Genomic DNA, 17,959 nt, shown 5'->3' on the forward strand with positions numbered 1-17,959 from the left:
GAAAATGGATCACGATCTCAGAAACCGACAATAACTTTAAAGTTTTGCTATAATTTATGGGAAACATTTTGTTAATTAAAATTTAAAAATAGCCCATTGTAAGATGGAACACTTTTTGACCTTTTTAGGTCATTATTGTGGCCTTCTAAACCCATGCAAGTTGAGAAAGCAAGGCTTTGCAGATGTTTCTACTTACCCTACTTTCAATTTTCACTCCAGGCAATGAAACGCATTCAAAGATACAGGAATACTAAACAAATGCATAAACAATACGAAGGAAAAAATTAAGTATGAGAGAAAAACAAAGCAGATCTGAGGTGCATGCATAGAGGTACGAGCTACTCACCCCATGCCCACATGCAGCTCTATCTGTATTTTGAATCAAAACTATCAGTTTTATGCAGTGGCCCTCTCCCCCTCTTTGATATTAAACTCTTTATTATAGTCACAATGATTAAATATTACTGGTACACACTGATATTATATGAACAGCTACAAGGTGGTAGCATCAGTACAATTACATTTTGACATGTGGCATGCATGTGAGTCTTGGGCCCCTCAACATATATATAATTTACATAAATAGTTTTTATTTAAAACTTTGAGTCTCTACAAAGTTTGAATTGTTTTTTGTTTTACTGGTAGAAGGGAATATATTCCTTCAAGCGGGAGAGTCTGATGCTTCAGAGTTTGATAACCTCACCTAGCAGAAAAGAGCTTTTGAGATGTGGGATTTGGCTGCTAGCTTCACTTTTGGCTTCACTTTTTAGTTTCTTTTGATGTCAAAATCTCTTCCACCAAAGGAAGTGTAAAAAAAATATGGATTTCACAATTAGTTGGATAAAATTTTGACTGTGACAGTGTGAGCCTGTAACCTACTACCAAGGCACAACAACACAAGGTTTTGGCATGGTTACACGGTCCATACCTTTTCCTTTGATGTCCTTTTCTCACGCTTATCATCATTCCCTTCCCATTTGACCTGTAAATTGTCTAGAAAGGAAGAAATAACTGTGGGCCTATTATGATATTGAAACTTCTTAAATGTGGATTAATGAGTTTACGGGTATTATAACATGCTTATCTTCTTCATTGAAATGTTGTTAGTGATCAAATATGAACAAGTGAAATATCTTAATAGATATTATATAGAATGTAAAATATAGTTGGAGACCATGTGAAGTAAGTAATTGTAGAAGTAGAACTGCATTAAATCTGTGTGGTTATTTATTGGTGCCACAGCCGAGGGATGCGGGATTGTAAGCAGTCAGTTATTATGGCCTCGCACATCACGAGAATATTCCCCAAAATGAGACAAATCACAAGACCCTTCTCCCTCTCTCTCTCTCTCTCTCTCTCTCTCTCTCTCTCTTATTTATAAGAATCATAAGATCCCTCTCCTCTATTTCAAAGTTTAATATGGCACACCAGATACTCATCAGAGAATCAGGTTACATTTGCAGGCCAATCCAATATGGGCCCGATATAAATTTGGGTCTAAATATCAAGAGGGCCCACATCCCATTAAGCCCAACAAGGGAAGGTAATAAACTATATAAGCTTCTTGACCAGAAATTTACATGAGCTTAAGATATTGGTTCGGTTTGGGTTGATCAAAACAGGAGTTGATGAAGTAAATGACAAGACAGCGATTGTTGCCAATATTTTAAACAAGGGTAGTGCACCATTACTTTTTATGCGGCAAATCACAGGAGTAATAGAGGGAGATTAATCTTGGTTATAAATTTTGTTGTTATTCCTCATGTGGCTCATGTCATAAAACCATGACAAGCTAGGAATATTGAAATGAACACACATTGTACTGGGCTAACTGGTCATGCAGGAAAAATTGGTGACTACAATTCTTAACTATTTAGTGCACTGATGTCCGTGAAGATGGACTGTAACCAAGTTCCAGAATTTCGGGGGTTGAAGTCTTAGAGTTGTGCCACTTGCCATTCGTATAGGACTTCACCAAACCACCATTAAGACTAAAATAACACGGCTTATTCTAAGTAATAGTCCTGTTCCACCTGAATTGGAAAGGTATGGAGCTTCGAAAATTCAGGCCAGGCACTATCCATGAATATGATATACCACCAAGACTTTAGGTTTGCTCATTAAGGAACTTGTATAGTTTGAGTTAGCCATTTCTTAAAAATGACAAGTCACAGTGGAGTCTTCATGTGGGACAAATAGTATTGCCAATGATGCTAAGCAGCATAATCCATTGTTTGTGGATATATGATATTGTGTAAGTTCTGTTATGATGGTCCTTCTATTCTGTATGATTGTCATTGCCTGTATTATGCTTAGCATGACCTGTTATTCTGATTGCTTGTAACAGGAACAAGTGGAATGTAGTGTAGAAATCTTTGATGAATTTTGGTCATCTTATGCTATACAATAGCCATTGTCCTTTGTCTGATTGATTATGTTTTGATATAGTTTGAGACTTAAACCTGCTTCTAAATATATCTTATGGTCCAAGACACAATGGGTTATTTAACTACTAGTTTATCTGTGCCAAACATTCTTTCAGGTTTGGTTAGTTCGTGTTCGATTCTGGTGTCATTGTTACCTCAGATTATGCATTATCTATTCTATTGTGATCATCTACCCGTTGACATCCAGGATTTCCAAACTCTATTTGTGATCATGCTGAGGCCGCGTCCCTTAAACCACGTCGTGGAAGTTTTCCAAATTACCTTCTATTGTTAGTTTCACACAGATACCAATTTATTTTGTGCAAGTTCCCAAAATTTTATGCTTTTCCTATTAACCATTTTTTAAGTGGTGCATATTTTGGGGAAATAAAATGGCGCTCGGAGATTAGACACACTAATCAAAGCAAGGTGAACTAAGGGTTCTCAAGACTCAAGAGGATCGCCCGAGCCCCTATTTATTGTTTCCCTTTCCATTTTCATAGTTCGGGGCATACCAAAAGTCCAATAAAAATTTTATATTCTTGTAATACCTACTTAGTAATTTATTTTTTTTCACTTTTGATTAAAAAAAGTAAAGTAGGAAAAATAATAAATGTACAGTGAAAGAAACATGTAAAATGGGAGGATTTTTCTTTTCAGAGCCAGGCAGTTCTGAAACTTTTTATATGAGCAATTTGTATTCTAAGAACCTTTGTAGTAATTTGTACTAGTATCCATAAGTTCTACGGTGGTTAACGAATACTAACATAACTTTTCTCTTTTATCCAGACTTGGAATCTATTATAGGACCATAAGTAGAGTTTTAAAAGAAGTGCAACACCAAGATTTTCCCATGAAGTTACTCATCCTAATATGACTCTAGTCTAAACACGTTTAATTGCAGAGTTCTAATGAAATATAGTGCATTAATACGGGTTGATCAATTGCAGAGTTCTAATGAAATATAGTGCATTAATACGGGTTGATCGCACCTCTCTACAACAGAATTATAGTTTATAAAAGCCTCCGTGTTTAAACCCAGTGAACCCCGTCGCAATGGAAGTACTCTACTTGTGATTGTGAATGAAGATGCCAAGAAGCTATACAACAGTAGTGCCAAACTGCTAATAAAAAGCTACGTAAAGAACTGCACTATTAGAAATATCAAATTAGGGTTCAGCTTCCAATGGCTCGTTGATGTAATAACCGTGGTGTCCTACCTTTGAAATAATAGAAAGAATAATTTCACCCTGGTCATGACTGATATTCTACGTCGAAATCTGAGTACAGTGCAATTTAAAAATAATCGGACAGTAATGATTCGGATTAATGGGAGAACAAATTTTATAGCCTCTAATAATCCTTGGTGCACATCACCTCACACCAAAGTGAGGCACGGAAATCGAAATGAGATCAGCTATAATTAGAGAGTGAAAATCGAATTAATGTGAAATGAAGTATGTCTGTATGTGACATTATCCTATAATCTCAATGGGTCATCAGAGAATGACTAACTTGGGAAGAACCACCTTATGCTCCCAATAAATCAAGCATATCAGAAACTTTGTTTGTGTAGTAGTCGGGCTGAATATTATTTGAAGGATCTTGTAGAGCTGATTGAGTAGTGACACCTGCTTGCACAATGAAAATAATCACAAAATGTTGAGAGTTTTGCAATATAGAAAAGGATACGTCCCATTACCTGAAAATACTAGGAGAGTTTTGCAACCAGAATTTTGTCCGAACAATATATCAGTATCTAGTCTATCACCCACCATACACATTTTGGAGCAACTCACGTTGAATCTGCTTAAAAGAGTAAGTCATATACTGAAAAATATAAAGTAAAGCACAAAAACATAGCGGACAAAACCAAAAAATTTATGTTTCCCACTTCTTAAGTAAAAACTCCATCATAAAGGCTGATGGTTTCCCCACCACAACAGGTTCCTTCTCGGTTGATCCACACATAGCAGCAACCATACTCCCTGCACCTGAAATTCAACTTTTATCAGTTATGAGGCCATACAATAACGTGGCATACTAATTCTCTGTATCACTTAAGAATAAAATGGAGTTAAATAAAGGACCAGGCCATTCTTGCAAAGCAGTCATATTTCCAACTGCATCCCGGTTGGTGGCAATGAAAAGGCATCCTGGATTTTCACGTATGCAAAGGGTTCCATACCTATAACACAACATTGAAATATCAAAATATGAATCAGCTAAAAGCAAGTAATAACATAAATGTGGATAGAATTCTCAATGCAGGACACGGCTGTTAACACACCAGAATTTAAGAGGATGTTTGCCTATATAAGTATATGAATGTTGATGATTCATATCCATCTATTTTGTAATAAATGAAATAAAATAAATCTACCTATTCACCTAAAGCATGCTAAAATTTATAGGCAGAGTTTATTCTTAACTTTTCAAGTCACTCACTTTAAGAAAAGTTATTCTGCTGGGTTAATTAGCAATCCAAAACTACTTTAATACATCATTAATGTTTTCAAAGAAAAGCAATTTGTTCATTACATCATTCTTGCAGTATTATGACCTTGTTAGTTATTACAACAATGGAAAAATCTATACGTAGAAATCTTTAACATAAACATTTGAAAGAAATTTCAAAACTGTCATGCGCTGATGAAGACAAACTAGGATCATTAAAAGTTAATGTGAGCTTGGTAAAAAATAAGCAATGTGGTGGATACTTCTTGTCATACTAGCAACTGGAATATAGCTTTGATAGCATCAATATTCTTTTGGGACTCCATGGTCCATATGTTTATAAGTCATCAAGGGTTCTGATATTTGAACTAAAATTTTGGAGACACAAGTCACTTTCAGAAGCAACATAAATCAGAAGATAAAGTGCTCAAGAAAAGGGCAAATGAAAAGATTTTCTTACTGAAGCTTGTAATAGTTAATGTTTGGATCTATACCAACCACTACAGCTCCAACCTGCACAAGTGAACCCATCAATTAACTGCAAGCAATAATCTCAATGCAGATACTCAAAGTAATAATGAGCAAGGTGTTACATTACACTCTTATCATGTTCAACAAAGCAGTTCTGCTTCAGGTCTATTGTTTTATTTGCATCTCCCTGCAATCAATGAATGCTTTAGTGAGGATAACTTAAACAACTTGTGATACTCTTCCATCCGTCTTTGTCTAGTTTGAAGCATGCATTGCTATTAAGAAAACGTAACCTAATAATAGACTTGAATTGATCAATTAAGCTAAACAATTAGTGGAAGGGTACAAAATTTACAAGCAAAAGAGAACATGAATTGAAAAACTAATCTGTTAGAACAGCAGTGCATGCCTCCAAAATAGTTCTTCAGACAAGAAGAACTTCAATTTTATTAAGGAAAAAAGAAAATAAGAGAAACAGATTATAATTTATAAATATGCAGAACTCACGGGACCACCAAAAGCAGTGAAGCCTGCAAGCTGCAACTCTTCCAGTATGCCTTCCCCACCAATAACATAAACCTGAACATTGAGAACAACGCCAATGGCAAAAATATCACGTAAATGTATGCAGGTAGGTGACTTAGGGTTTGTTCAGTTTAATTTATACACGTATCTCAATCTCACTCAAAGGCTCAAATTCAGTTTTACACAACGTTAAACCAAATGGCCACTTCGCGTGACAGCACAAGTCTAAAACAAAACTGAAATTAGTGGCATGTTTGGTACAAATTTGCTAATTATGCTTTCTTGTTTTCATGGATAATTACAAAATACCACCTGAATTTTCTTTTGTTCCTCATTTTCAAATATCATCCAGAGTTGTGTCCATTTTTTGAACAAATATTTGAAATCAGAAAACAAAATAAAACAACGTGTCATTTTTTCAATCCAAACAAAACAACCCTATGGCATCAGTAACATTAACATAAACGTAACCAAGCCATGTCATTTACCATTCTCCATTCACAAGTCTATACATAACTAATAATTAAGCGGTAAAAGAGGAAACAGAACAAGTTATGGCTTAGGAGCAAAAAGAAAAAGAGAAAGCGAGGAACCTTGTTTTGTGAAGGGAAATTGTTGACCTTCAAGTACATAGCAGCAGCGAAAGAGGAGGAGAAAATCTCGTCCTGCGAAACGGGAATTCCCAAGGATCGGAACTTTTGAGCGTATTGACTCCGCGACTTCCAAGAATTGTTGGTGACGAATACGAGCTTCTTGCCTGTAGAGCGAAGCATGTCCAGGGTTTCTGAAACGCCATCGATGAGTTCGTCACCCTTCCAAATCACACCTAACAAGTTAACGTGACCCAGTTCATGGTTCAATTCCGCAAAGAGAGAGAGAGAGAGAGAAACGTTAAAACGTGAGAGAGAGAGAGAGAGAGAAACGTTAAAACGTGAGAGAGAGTATAGAGTACAAACCATCGCAGTCGAAGAGAAAAGCTTCGACGGAATCGAAGAGATCTCTGAAATTGTGAGGTGACAGAAGCTGAGGACTCATTGGAAAAGAAGAATCTGAGAACAAAGATGTTTTCGCTTCGTTACTTTGCCAGTCATAACGCTAATTACTACATTCTATCACGTTTCTCTAAGTTTTTTTTTAATTCTAGAAAAAAAAATATTAACATCAGCACTCCACGTGATTAAAAGTTATAATTTTTTATTAAAAAATATTTATTTTATCAAAAATATATAAAATATTTTTAAAAATCACTTTTAAATGTTTAAAATTAATTTTATAAATTTTTATTAAAAATTATTTTAAGAAATAATGTTAATAGAATCCAAGAAAATAAAAGTATAGCCTTAACCGATACATAATAAAAATATTTAAAGACAAACACGCACACACTTCCTTCCTCTAAATCTTAATATTAATGAACAGACATTTCAAAAAAATATGTATATCTACTTCTCTCTCTTTTTTCTGCGTGCGTTTAGATATGTTTCAACTAAAAATTAAATATTAATGCTTTTAAAATGTTGAAATCACCAAACCTCTCTCAATAAAATATTTTACTAATTTTTAATCAACATATTAAAATTTATTAATTATTTCAAACTTCTTTAATACTTATCTTTCTTATCATATGTGTAATATATACATAAAATCTAACAAATATGTAGGTAATGCTTATATTTAATATACTTCTTATTTGCAAAAATAAGATTTGATATGATCTCTACGAAAAAAAGTTTTAAACAAGTTAATGTTATATAATGTGATATAGTTTTGTGAATTACTTATATAAATGTGTTTGGTTTTGTATTTAAAAATGTTAAATGTGCATTACTTTAATGCTATGCAGAGTAATTTACTCGTGAGAGACGCCTATATACTCAAATCTCATCGACGTTCCAAACACACTGTAATGTGATCAACAATTTTTAATAACGTGATTCTAACATGTGTTTAACTAATTATGCGAAATTAAAAAATTTTGAACATATATAATGCTAAATTATAATTTAATCCCATATGAATAAGTTTTAAAATTAGTCCCTGTAAATTTTTTTGTAATTGTTCGCAATTCAAGCAGCCTACACGCAATCCAGTGAAATTGTTTACACAAGGTCCAAAATATATATAAAAAACTATTAATTCATGAATAGTGCCTGACATGATTGAATAAAATAGATAAGACTGATTAAAATATAAAAGAAAATAATACATTTAAAATATTAAAAAGAATTTAGTCATAAAAAGTTATTGTTAATGTTTTGAGACCATTATATTATTTTTATATTTTTCTGTCCTGTTATGACATTTTACGGCTCATGCTACACATTTCATGGCTTTGAAAACAGGAAATTAAAACGATGGATTCCGCTAAAATTATTGAATTTCAGTGGAGAATTTCAATGGATCCAAATCAAGGAAGGAAGTAAACGAAAATTTTGATATTTCATCTGCCCTTATTTCAGCCCACTCTATTTTCAATCCATGTAAATATTTTTAAGACTTGTCAGATTATGTGTTGATTTAGTTTGAGACTTAAACTTGCTTCTATAAAAAGTTTAATGTCCAAGACCCAGGGGTACTTTAACTACTAGTTTATTTGTGCCAAATATTGTTTATGTTTTGGTTAGTTTGTCTTCTATTCTGGTGTCATTATTACCTCAGATTATGCTTATCTCTTCTATTGTCATCATCTGCCGGTTGACATTCAGGATTTCCAAATTCTTTTGTGATCATGATACGATGCAGCGTCCCTCAAACCACATTCGTGATGATGCAGAAAGAATAATTTCACCCAGGTCATGTCTGATATTCCCCGCCAAAATCTGAGTACAGTGCAAGTGCAGTTATATGTACTAGATGCTATTTAAATTAATCGGAACAGTTATGATTCTGATTCACAGGAGAACAACTATTATAGCCTCTAATAATCATTGGTGCTCATCACCTCATACCAAAATGAGGCATTAGAAAACGAAATGAGATCAACTATTATTAGAGTGAAAGTAGAGTAGATGTGAAATGATGTTGTCTGTGAATGTAGCATCATTCTATAATTTCAATGGGTCATCAGAGAATGACTAACTTCGAAAGAACCTATTTATGTTCCCGATAAGTCGAGCATATTAGAAACTTTGCTTGTGTAGTAGTCAGGATGAATATTGTTTGAAGGGTCAAGTAGAGCTGATTGAGTTGTGACACCTGTTTGCACAATGAAAGTAATCGCAATATGTTACGACGTACTTAATATAGAAAGAGATACATCCATTACCTGAAAGTACTAGAAGAGTTTTGCAACCAGCATTTTGTCCAAACAATATATCAGTAGCTAGACTATCACCCACCATACACATTTTGGAGCAACTCACGTTGAATCTGCTTAAAGGAGTGAGTTAAATGCCGCAAAGTAAAGCACAAAAATCATTGCGGACAAAATCAACAAATTTAAGTTGCTCACTTCTTAAGTAAAATCTCCATAATAAAGGTTGATGGTTTCCCCACCACAACAGGTTCCGTCTCGGTTGATCCACATATAGCAGCAACCATACTCCCCGCACCTGAAATCCAACTTTTATCAATTATGAGGCCATACAATAAACTTGCATACTAATTCTCCATATCACTTAAGAAAGAAAAAGGAGTTAAATAAAGGACCAGGCCATTCTTGCAAAGCAGTCATATTTCCAACTGCATCACGGTTGGTGGCAATGAAAAGGCATCCTGGATTTTCACGTATGCAAAGGGTTCCGTACCTATCAGATGACATTGAAATAACAAAGTATGAAACAACTAAAAGCAAGTAATAACATGAAAAAAAAAGTAATAACATAAATGTGGATAGAATTTTCAATACAGGACACAGCTGTTAACACACAAGAATTTAAGAGGATGTTGGCCTATATAAATATATGAACGTAGATGATTCATATCCAACTATTTTGTAATAAATGAAATAAAAAAAAATCTACCTAATCACCTGAGACATGCTAAAATTAGTAGGCAGAATTTATTTTTGACTTTCTAAGTCGAACTCACTTTAAGAAAAGTTATTGTGCTTTGGGTTAAGTAACAATCACAAAAACTACTTTAATACATCATTAATGTTCTCAAAGAAAAGTAATTTGTGCATCACATCATTCTTGCAGCATTATGACCTTATTAGTTATTACAAACGCACGAATCTATCCATAGAAATCTTTAACATGAACAAACATTTGAAAGAAACTTCAAAACTTTCATGCACTGATGAAGACAAACTAGGATCATCAGAAGTTCAAGTTATGTCAGTTTGGTAAAAAATATGCAATGTGGTGGATGCTTCAAGTCAACAAGCAACCAGAATATAGTTCTGATAGCATCAATATTCTTATGGGACTCCATAAATATAAGTCATCAAAGGTATTTCTTAACTAAAAATTTGGAGACAAAGTCAGAAACAACATCAATCAGAAGGTAAAGTGCTCAAAAAAAGAGCAAAGGTAAAGATTTTCTTACTGAAGCTTGTAATAGTTAATTTTGGTATCTGTACCAACCACTACAGCTCCAACCTGCAAGAGTGAACCCATCAGTTAACTGTAAACAACGATCTCCAAGCAGATACTCAAAGTAACCACGAGCAAGGTGTTACATTACACTCTTATCATGTTCAACAAAGCAGTTCTGCTTCAGGTCTATTGTTTTATTTGCATCTCCCTGCAATCAATGAATGCTTTAGTGAGGATAACTTTGGTGTCAATCTTGTGATTTTCATCATTCTGTCTTTCTCTTGTTTGAAGCGTGGATTGCCAATAAGAAAATCCAGCCTAATAATAGACTTGAATATGATCACCTGAGCTAAACGGTTAGTGGAAGGGTTTCCTTTCTAACAACATACACGTACATATTGTTTACCCCCAACTAGTTCCTACTCAATAAAGGTGACTAATCATCCAAACAACAAAAAGTACAAGCAAAACAGAACATGAATTGAAAACTAATCCGTTAGAACAGCAGTGCATGACTCCTAAATAGTTCTTCAAACAACCAGAACTGCAATTTTAAAGAGGAAAAAGTTAAAGAAGAAGATAGATTATAATTTATATATATGCAGAACTCACAGGACCACCAAAAGCTGTGAAGCCAGCAAGCTGCAACTCTTCCAGTATACCTTGTCTACCAATAACATAAACCTGAACATTGACCAAAACACCAATGACAAAAATATCACGTAACTGTATGTAGGTAGGCTTCTTGGCTTTTTGTTTTTGAAGTTATAAAATCAATTCTCGCACTTTTATATGAATTTTGATAAAAATGTGTAGTTCAGATTAATTTATGCATGTGTTTGGAAAGCACCACATATATTATAGATATTTATTGAGTCAAAGTAAGTATGCTGGATAACAGTGTAGGGTTTTTAATGGATGAAAGCCTGGGTTATTGTTATTATAGAAGATTAGGATTCCCTCTCCACTTTGAACACTCAAAACTGTATACTCTTTCCCTCAAAGGGCTCAATTGCTAGAGAAGGAGCAGGAGAGGAAGATCTTGTTCCTGATGTATATAAGTGCGTACACTTCTACAAATTGGCAAGATCGTCCATCAAAAGGTACGTAATTTATTCAAGTTATTATGGTATTCTAAATTCTAGTATATATCTGACGGAAATTACTTACATGTAGTATCATAAAGCCAGGTTATACTAGATTTAGAACCCTAAAATTCTGATTTCTAAATTTTTTGGTTTATCACTATTTTGTTGTTGATGCATAGAAAATATGAGTTCTCTTATAATGAAAATTTTATGTTATTTTCTCTTTAATATGTTTAAAAAATTGGAGCTGAATGAAGAAAAATTTTGGATAATTGTTTATTCTTGTTGAGAATTTTATTATTGAGGTCAGAATAAACCACTATAGTCGGTTATTTACAAAATTAATAAGCTTTTCTTAAATTTAATAAAATATTGTGTTACTTGAATTGGTTTTTGTTTTGACATATCCACAGAAGTTTAATACATTAATTAACTAATTGTGACATGTTAATTTTGGGAGGGTTTTGACAGCAAAATCCTTCTGTCTACAGGTTTTGAATTTTTGTATCTGTTGTTTTATTATAATATAATCTCTACCCACAAGAGAATTTATATTATGTGTTAAATATCAATTTTAATGATTATTATTTATATTTATTGTCCATGATAATAGTTTTATTATTATTTTTTAGCTCTTTCTACATTTTTCATGAATAACATTGTCAAATAAAATACCTTTTTTGTTCCTAAAACATCTTATGAGCTTGTTAAGGGATGAAAACTTAGTCTTAACTATTTTTGTGTGTAGGATTGTGTAGCCAAATTGAGAATTGATGACCCTATTGCATCAAAATTATGACCTAAGCTTGACTATTAAATGTTATTTCATTGATTACCCCACAAATGTGGGCTACAAATACTGTTGTCCTACCCACAAAATAGGGATAGTCGGGGCCCAAATTCCTAGAAAATGATATGAGAGAACATATTCTAATAGAAGTTATGTATCAACATATTGAAAGGGGGCCTAAATAACCACAACAGAAAGCTTTAGTGGATAAGCCACCACCAATTCCTAAAGAATCAATTGAGGTTTCTCCTCTTAGGCGATCACAAAGTGAAAGAAAGCCTCTTAACCATGATAATTATTACACCTTTTTTAAAGATCAGATTTCAACATTGGGTGTACGTCAATCTAATATTTTTTTGTGAACCCATATAATTAGGTGATCAATTATGGGTTTGGAAAGCACCACATATATTACATTTTAAATATTTATTAGGTTAAAACCTATTTGATAAGTATGTTGGATAATAGTGTAGAGCCTGTAATGGATGAGAATTAGGAACTATTATTATATAGAGTCAGGATCCCCTCTCCACTTTGAACACATAGACCGCCTAATCATCCTATCAATGGGCCCAGTTGTAAAAGAAGGAGCAAGACAGGAAGATATTGTTCTTAATGCATACAAGTGTGTACGTTTTTGCAAAATTGACAAGAACATTCATCAAGAAGTACGCAATTTATTGAAGTTAGTATGATGTTATAAATAGTATAGATCAGATAGAAATTGCTTCCATGTATTTCAAACACATTCAACAGGTCAAAATCAATTACAATACTGAACTTTAAACTAAATGGGCACTTAGGGTAGAAGCATAAATCTTGAAGGAAACTGAAAGTTAGTAGCCTGTTTTATTATAAGGAAAATATTTGCTAATTCTGTTTTCTTGTTTTCATGGATAATTGCCAAAATATCACCCGCATTTTGTTTTGTTCCTCATTTTCAATTATCATACAGTGTTGTGACCACTTTTTGTTTAAATATTTGAAAACAGTTACTCTTTATATAACTAATAATTTATCAGTAAAGGAGGAAATAGAACAAGTTATGGCATAGGAGCGAATAGAAAGAGAGAAAGCTAGGAACCTTGTTTTGTGAAGGGAAATTGTTAATCTTCAAGTACATAGCAGCGGCGAAAGAGGAGGAGAAAATATCATCCTGCGAAACGGGAATTCCCAAGGATCGGAACTTCTGAGCGTATTGACTCCGCGACTTCCAGGAATTGTTGGTGACGAATACGAGCTTCTTGCCTTTGGAGCGAAGCATGTCGAGGGTTTCTGAAACGCCATTGATGAGTTCGTCACCCTTCCAAATCACACCTAACCAGATAACGTCACATACTTGATGGTTCAGTTCATCACAGAGAGAGAGAGTTATAATGTGAGAGAATGTAAAGAGTAAAAACCATCGCAGTCGAAGAGAAAAGCTTCAACGGAATCGAAGAGATCTCTGAAATTGTGAGGTGACAGAAGCTGAGGACTCATCGAAAAAGAAGAGGTCTGAGAACAAACCACCTTACTAAGGATGTGTTTAGTAAAAGTAGCTCAGGATAAGCACAAACTGAAAGTTCAAAGGTTAGTTAAAAGTTAAAAAGAAAATTTGAAATGTTGATTTATTGAATTGAAAATATTATAAATTTAACCCTTAAACTAGTTTATCAAAATAAAATTATTATAATTAAGTAAATTAAAATTTACTAATTATTTATCTTTAAAAATGATAGTTTTCATATTTTAATTTATTTAAAATCATTATCATCTTTAAATTAAAATAATAAGTTTTTTATTTTACTTTTATTATTGTAAAAATAGGATTTACTGATTTTATTATTTTTTTCAAAATTTTATTAATTTAATATTTTTAATAATAAATAGTGTGATATTTATTTTTTTATTATTTACAAAAAAAAAAGTTGCTTTTTTATTAAATAAGTTTTTCAATTAAAAAATAAACGTTTAACTAACTAAAATATTTTATCAAAAAAAACTTTAAACGCTATAATTTTGAATAAATAATATTTATATCAATAATATAATATTTTAAAAAATACTCATAAATGTTTTTCAAATGTGCATCGTTTCTTAGAAAAATTACATATAAGAGCACTACATAAAATATGAAGGAATAATTAAATTTTTAATTATGCAGGTAATGCTTATTTTTTATATAATTCTTATACGCAAAAATAAGATTTAAAATGATCTCTAAAAAATTAAAAAGCTTTGTATAAGTTTATGTTGTTTACTGTGAAATAATTGTGTAAATTACTTGTCTAAATATGTGTTTGAATTTATTTTTTGAAGATGTTACATGTGCATTACTTATGCTATGGAGAGTAACTTAAATCTCATCATTGTTCCAAACACGCTGTAATATGATTAACAAGTTTTTATAACGTGATTCTAAATATTAATTTAATCCCATATGAATAAGTTTAAAAATGAGTTATTGTAATTATTTTTAAAATTGTCATCAATTCAAAATAACTTATAAAAATTATTTTAATCACCATACATCCAACACAAAAAGAATTAGCACAATCTATAAAAACAGTTTTAAACCTTATTTAGTTTTTCAATATTCCACTTTACAATAATACCAAATAAGTATTTAGTTTTTCTCTTTAAAAAATTATCTTAAACCTTATTTAGTATTAGTAGGTTTAACAAAGCTAACTATTATGGTTTAATTGATAGAGTTCAAGAGAATCTTTCTCTGATGGAAAATATTTTTTTTGTCCCTAACAAGTAAGACTATTTTATCATAGTCCAGCATCCTATATATTCCTAGTTATATTATGAAAATCCAAATAATTTCAATAACTGTTTGCAATTAAATTAATAGCAAGTGTAAAAATTTCTTTGAAGTTCTCTAAATCATAGGAAATGTCACTTGATTTCAAAAAATCTATAACCTCAAAAAAGAAAGGGGGTCTCAAGTTTAAAAAAATCCATGTATTAATAAGAATAGAAAAATCTCTCATATTTGAAAAGAAAATGACTCCATTTGACCTTAGTTAATATAAGGTATCGCATGAAAATCTAGGGATTGTTCCACTTCTATTTCTATATTTTGGGTGAATGATTGGATTCCTGGTATCTTTGTGTTGCTTTAGTTGCAATTCAAGGGATTTGGAATTGGACAAGGATTATGAGTAATCTCCTTATCTTTGTGATTGTATTGATAACATGTCTCCTCCCTCTAATTTAGGTAGACCTAATATTGCTAAATGGAATAAAAATTTAATTAATGGAATTTCAATTCAAATTCCTTATGATTTCTTATATAAATTGCACAGTATTAATCATTTTGTTGATGAAAGGTTTACAACCTATAGAAACCATAATGCATGTCTTAAATATTTGCTATTTTACAGCAAGGGTTTATAGAGAAATTATCAAATGTGTTAATTTTTTAACTCATATGGCTTAGAATTAAGACAACAATCGTTGTATTTTAGAGCAAGTCTCACCATTTTTAGTCTATTATTGAAGTTGTATTCTCTTATAGTCTCAAAGTTATTTAATATTTTTTCAGTTTTTAAGTCTCGTTTAATAATAATAACAGAATTTAAGTTTTATATATATATATATATATATATATATATATATATATGGATGAATGAAAGTTAATTAATTATTATTTTATGAATTCTAGAATTCACATATCTTAAATGAAAATATATTTTAAATAATACAAAATTATTAAAGAAACAGATTTAATTATAAATATACTTTTTTATTTCAAATTATATAATTTTGACATATATTATTTGTTGTTCGTGATATGATAATATCATGTGATAGCATAGTATCTATAATAATAATCACAAATAAATATACCACCTGAAACTTAAAAACAATAAATAGTTGAATTAATAATACTCATAATATATCTTATGTAAGTTTGCTTTGAGAAAGTGCAAATTTAAAAGTATATTACCATTCTCATAATTGAGTTAAATAAATATAAATGTATTTTAATTATTATCCTAACTTATGTCAGTAAATTTCAATTAAAATTAATTCTCACCTTAAATTTTTATTTGAATAAACATAATAAATTTATTTTTTTGCATTAATTTAAAGATATATAAATTTTATTATGTTATTTTGTACAAAAAAATAAAACCATAATTACATCAATTTAACTTTACTTTCAAGTAAAATTAATATTAAAAAATTAAATTATTTCAACTTCAAAGTTATAAATACTGATTTGAATACACACTAAATAAAAAAAATGATATTTATTTGCTTTAGGCGAACTTAAGAGGATAAAAATAGAAAAAATAAAAATAAAATATAAATATATTATTCTATAAGTTTGAATTTTCGTTAGAAGATTTACATTTACCTAACTTTAAAAAATGTAAAAATTTAAATATGTGATGCATTAGAAGTGAGATAATGTCATGTTTCATTAGAAAAAATAGTTAATATAAAGAAAAAAAATTCTTCATTTTATTATTGTAAAGTTGAGCCTTTTCTTTTTAAATGTATATATTTTTATAATTTTTTTTATTAACATATATGACATCTCACTGAATATTTAACTTTTTATTCATTTAAAATACAATTACACAAGTTTAACTTAATTTTAAATATTATATCATTAAAATATAACATTGAGAAATTATTTGTATTAATAAAAATATATTTTTATTTTTATTAATATACCTGTTTATAAATATTATAAATAATTTTTTAACATAATTTATTTTTCATTGTTTACTCGTTTGAATAAATATTTTTTTTGTCTTCCAAACAACACTTTTTCATTAATTTTTTTACTTCATTTCACACTTTTATTTATTTATTTTTTCCCTATTGCATTCTTTATTAAACATATCCGTGGTATAATATTATAAATAAGTTTAATACTATTCTGTATTTAAAATTTTAACTTTACTTCAATAACTAATATAATAAAATTTTAATTTTTTAATTAAAAACAGCATTAAACTCCATAAAGTACTGTATCTATTAGTTATCGTAATTCTTAAAACATCATTAACAAACTACTGCACAATCTGCATAGATATGTACTAAATACTCTTTCCGTTCATATTTTTAAGCATATATTAAAAAGCATTAATTATATAGTATAGTATTATATTTTTATTAAAATTTCTTCATTTATATCTTAATTATTTCATTCATTTTTCTCTAACATCTTAATAGACACATGTAATAATAAATTATTATTACATTTATTCTTCTATCATGTGTACTTTTATTAAAATGAGTTTTAATGATAGATTTTTTTTCCATATCTCTTGGTTTATGAAAGTATAATTCATATTTTATTTCCCACCAATTGGTTAATTTAAAATTTTCCACTCAATCTAATTTTTAAATATTTTAAAATTTCTTCTAAATTTGTTTATAAAGATCAAATGTATGCTCATAATAAATCAAATATAGCTACAAGCTAGAAAAGATAAACTTAAATCATTAAATAAAAGTAAAATTGAAAAACAATTAAATAAATCTCAAAAATTTAACAACAAAACATATAAAATAATTAAATAACAAAATATATGAAAGAGAATAAGTAACTATTTATCTTTACAAATTTTCACACATTAATCTTAAATATTTATATATTTTAATTGTTAATTATATTTTTTATTTTAAATATTTTCACATGATTAATAACAAATAAAAAATAAAAAAATACATAATTAATATTGTATTTATTTTTAAATTATTTAACATAAATCA

At 30.3% G+C, this 17,959-nt stretch overlaps 2 protein-coding genes across 3 annotated transcripts; both read right to left on the reverse strand.

Moving 5' to 3' along the window:
* Positions 1–3,478: 3,478 nt before the first annotated feature.
* LOC113864421 (phosphoglycolate phosphatase 2-like) lies at positions 3,479–6,967 on the reverse strand. Of its 2 annotated transcripts, XM_027498102.1 has the most exons (10): positions 6,836–6,967; positions 6,473–6,705; positions 5,862–5,933; positions 5,482–5,541; positions 5,344–5,396; positions 4,517–4,614; positions 4,321–4,420; positions 4,129–4,232; positions 3,942–4,057; positions 3,479–3,706 (listed from the first exon to the last, which is right to left on the reverse strand). In XM_027498102.1, the coding sequence occupies exons 1-9, from the start codon at positions 6,912–6,914 to the stop codon at positions 3,957–3,959; spliced, it is 900 nt and encodes a 299-aa protein (XP_027353903.1). In that variant the 5' UTR covers positions 6,915–6,967; the 3' UTR covers positions 3,479–3,706; positions 3,942–3,956. The 2 variants fall into 2 exon arrangements, with proteins under 2 accessions (XP_027353903.1, XP_027353892.1); XM_027498091.1 differs by having other exon boundaries at positions 3,479–4,057.
* A 1,687-nt stretch (positions 6,968–8,654) lies between these two features.
* LOC113864427 (phosphoglycolate phosphatase 2-like) lies at positions 8,655–13,744 on the reverse strand. Its single transcript, XM_027498115.1, has 9 exons — positions 13,639–13,744; positions 13,320–13,552; positions 10,970–11,041; positions 10,506–10,565; positions 10,368–10,420; positions 9,528–9,625; positions 9,331–9,430; positions 9,145–9,248; positions 8,655–9,074 (listed from the first exon to the last, which is right to left on the reverse strand). Exons 1-9 carry the CDS (start codon positions 13,715–13,717, stop codon positions 8,974–8,976), a joined length of 900 nt encoding a protein of 299 aa, XP_027353916.1. The 5' UTR covers positions 13,718–13,744; the 3' UTR covers positions 8,655–8,973.
* Between the last annotated feature and the right edge of the window lie 4,215 nt (positions 13,745–17,959).

This window comes from Abrus precatorius, unplaced genomic scaffold, assembly GCF_003935025.1.
Source record: "Abrus precatorius isolate BTA unplaced genomic scaffold, Abrus_2018 Scaffold10, whole genome shotgun sequence".
Taxonomy (NCBI): Eukaryota; Viridiplantae; Streptophyta; class Magnoliopsida; order Fabales; family Fabaceae; genus Abrus; species Abrus precatorius.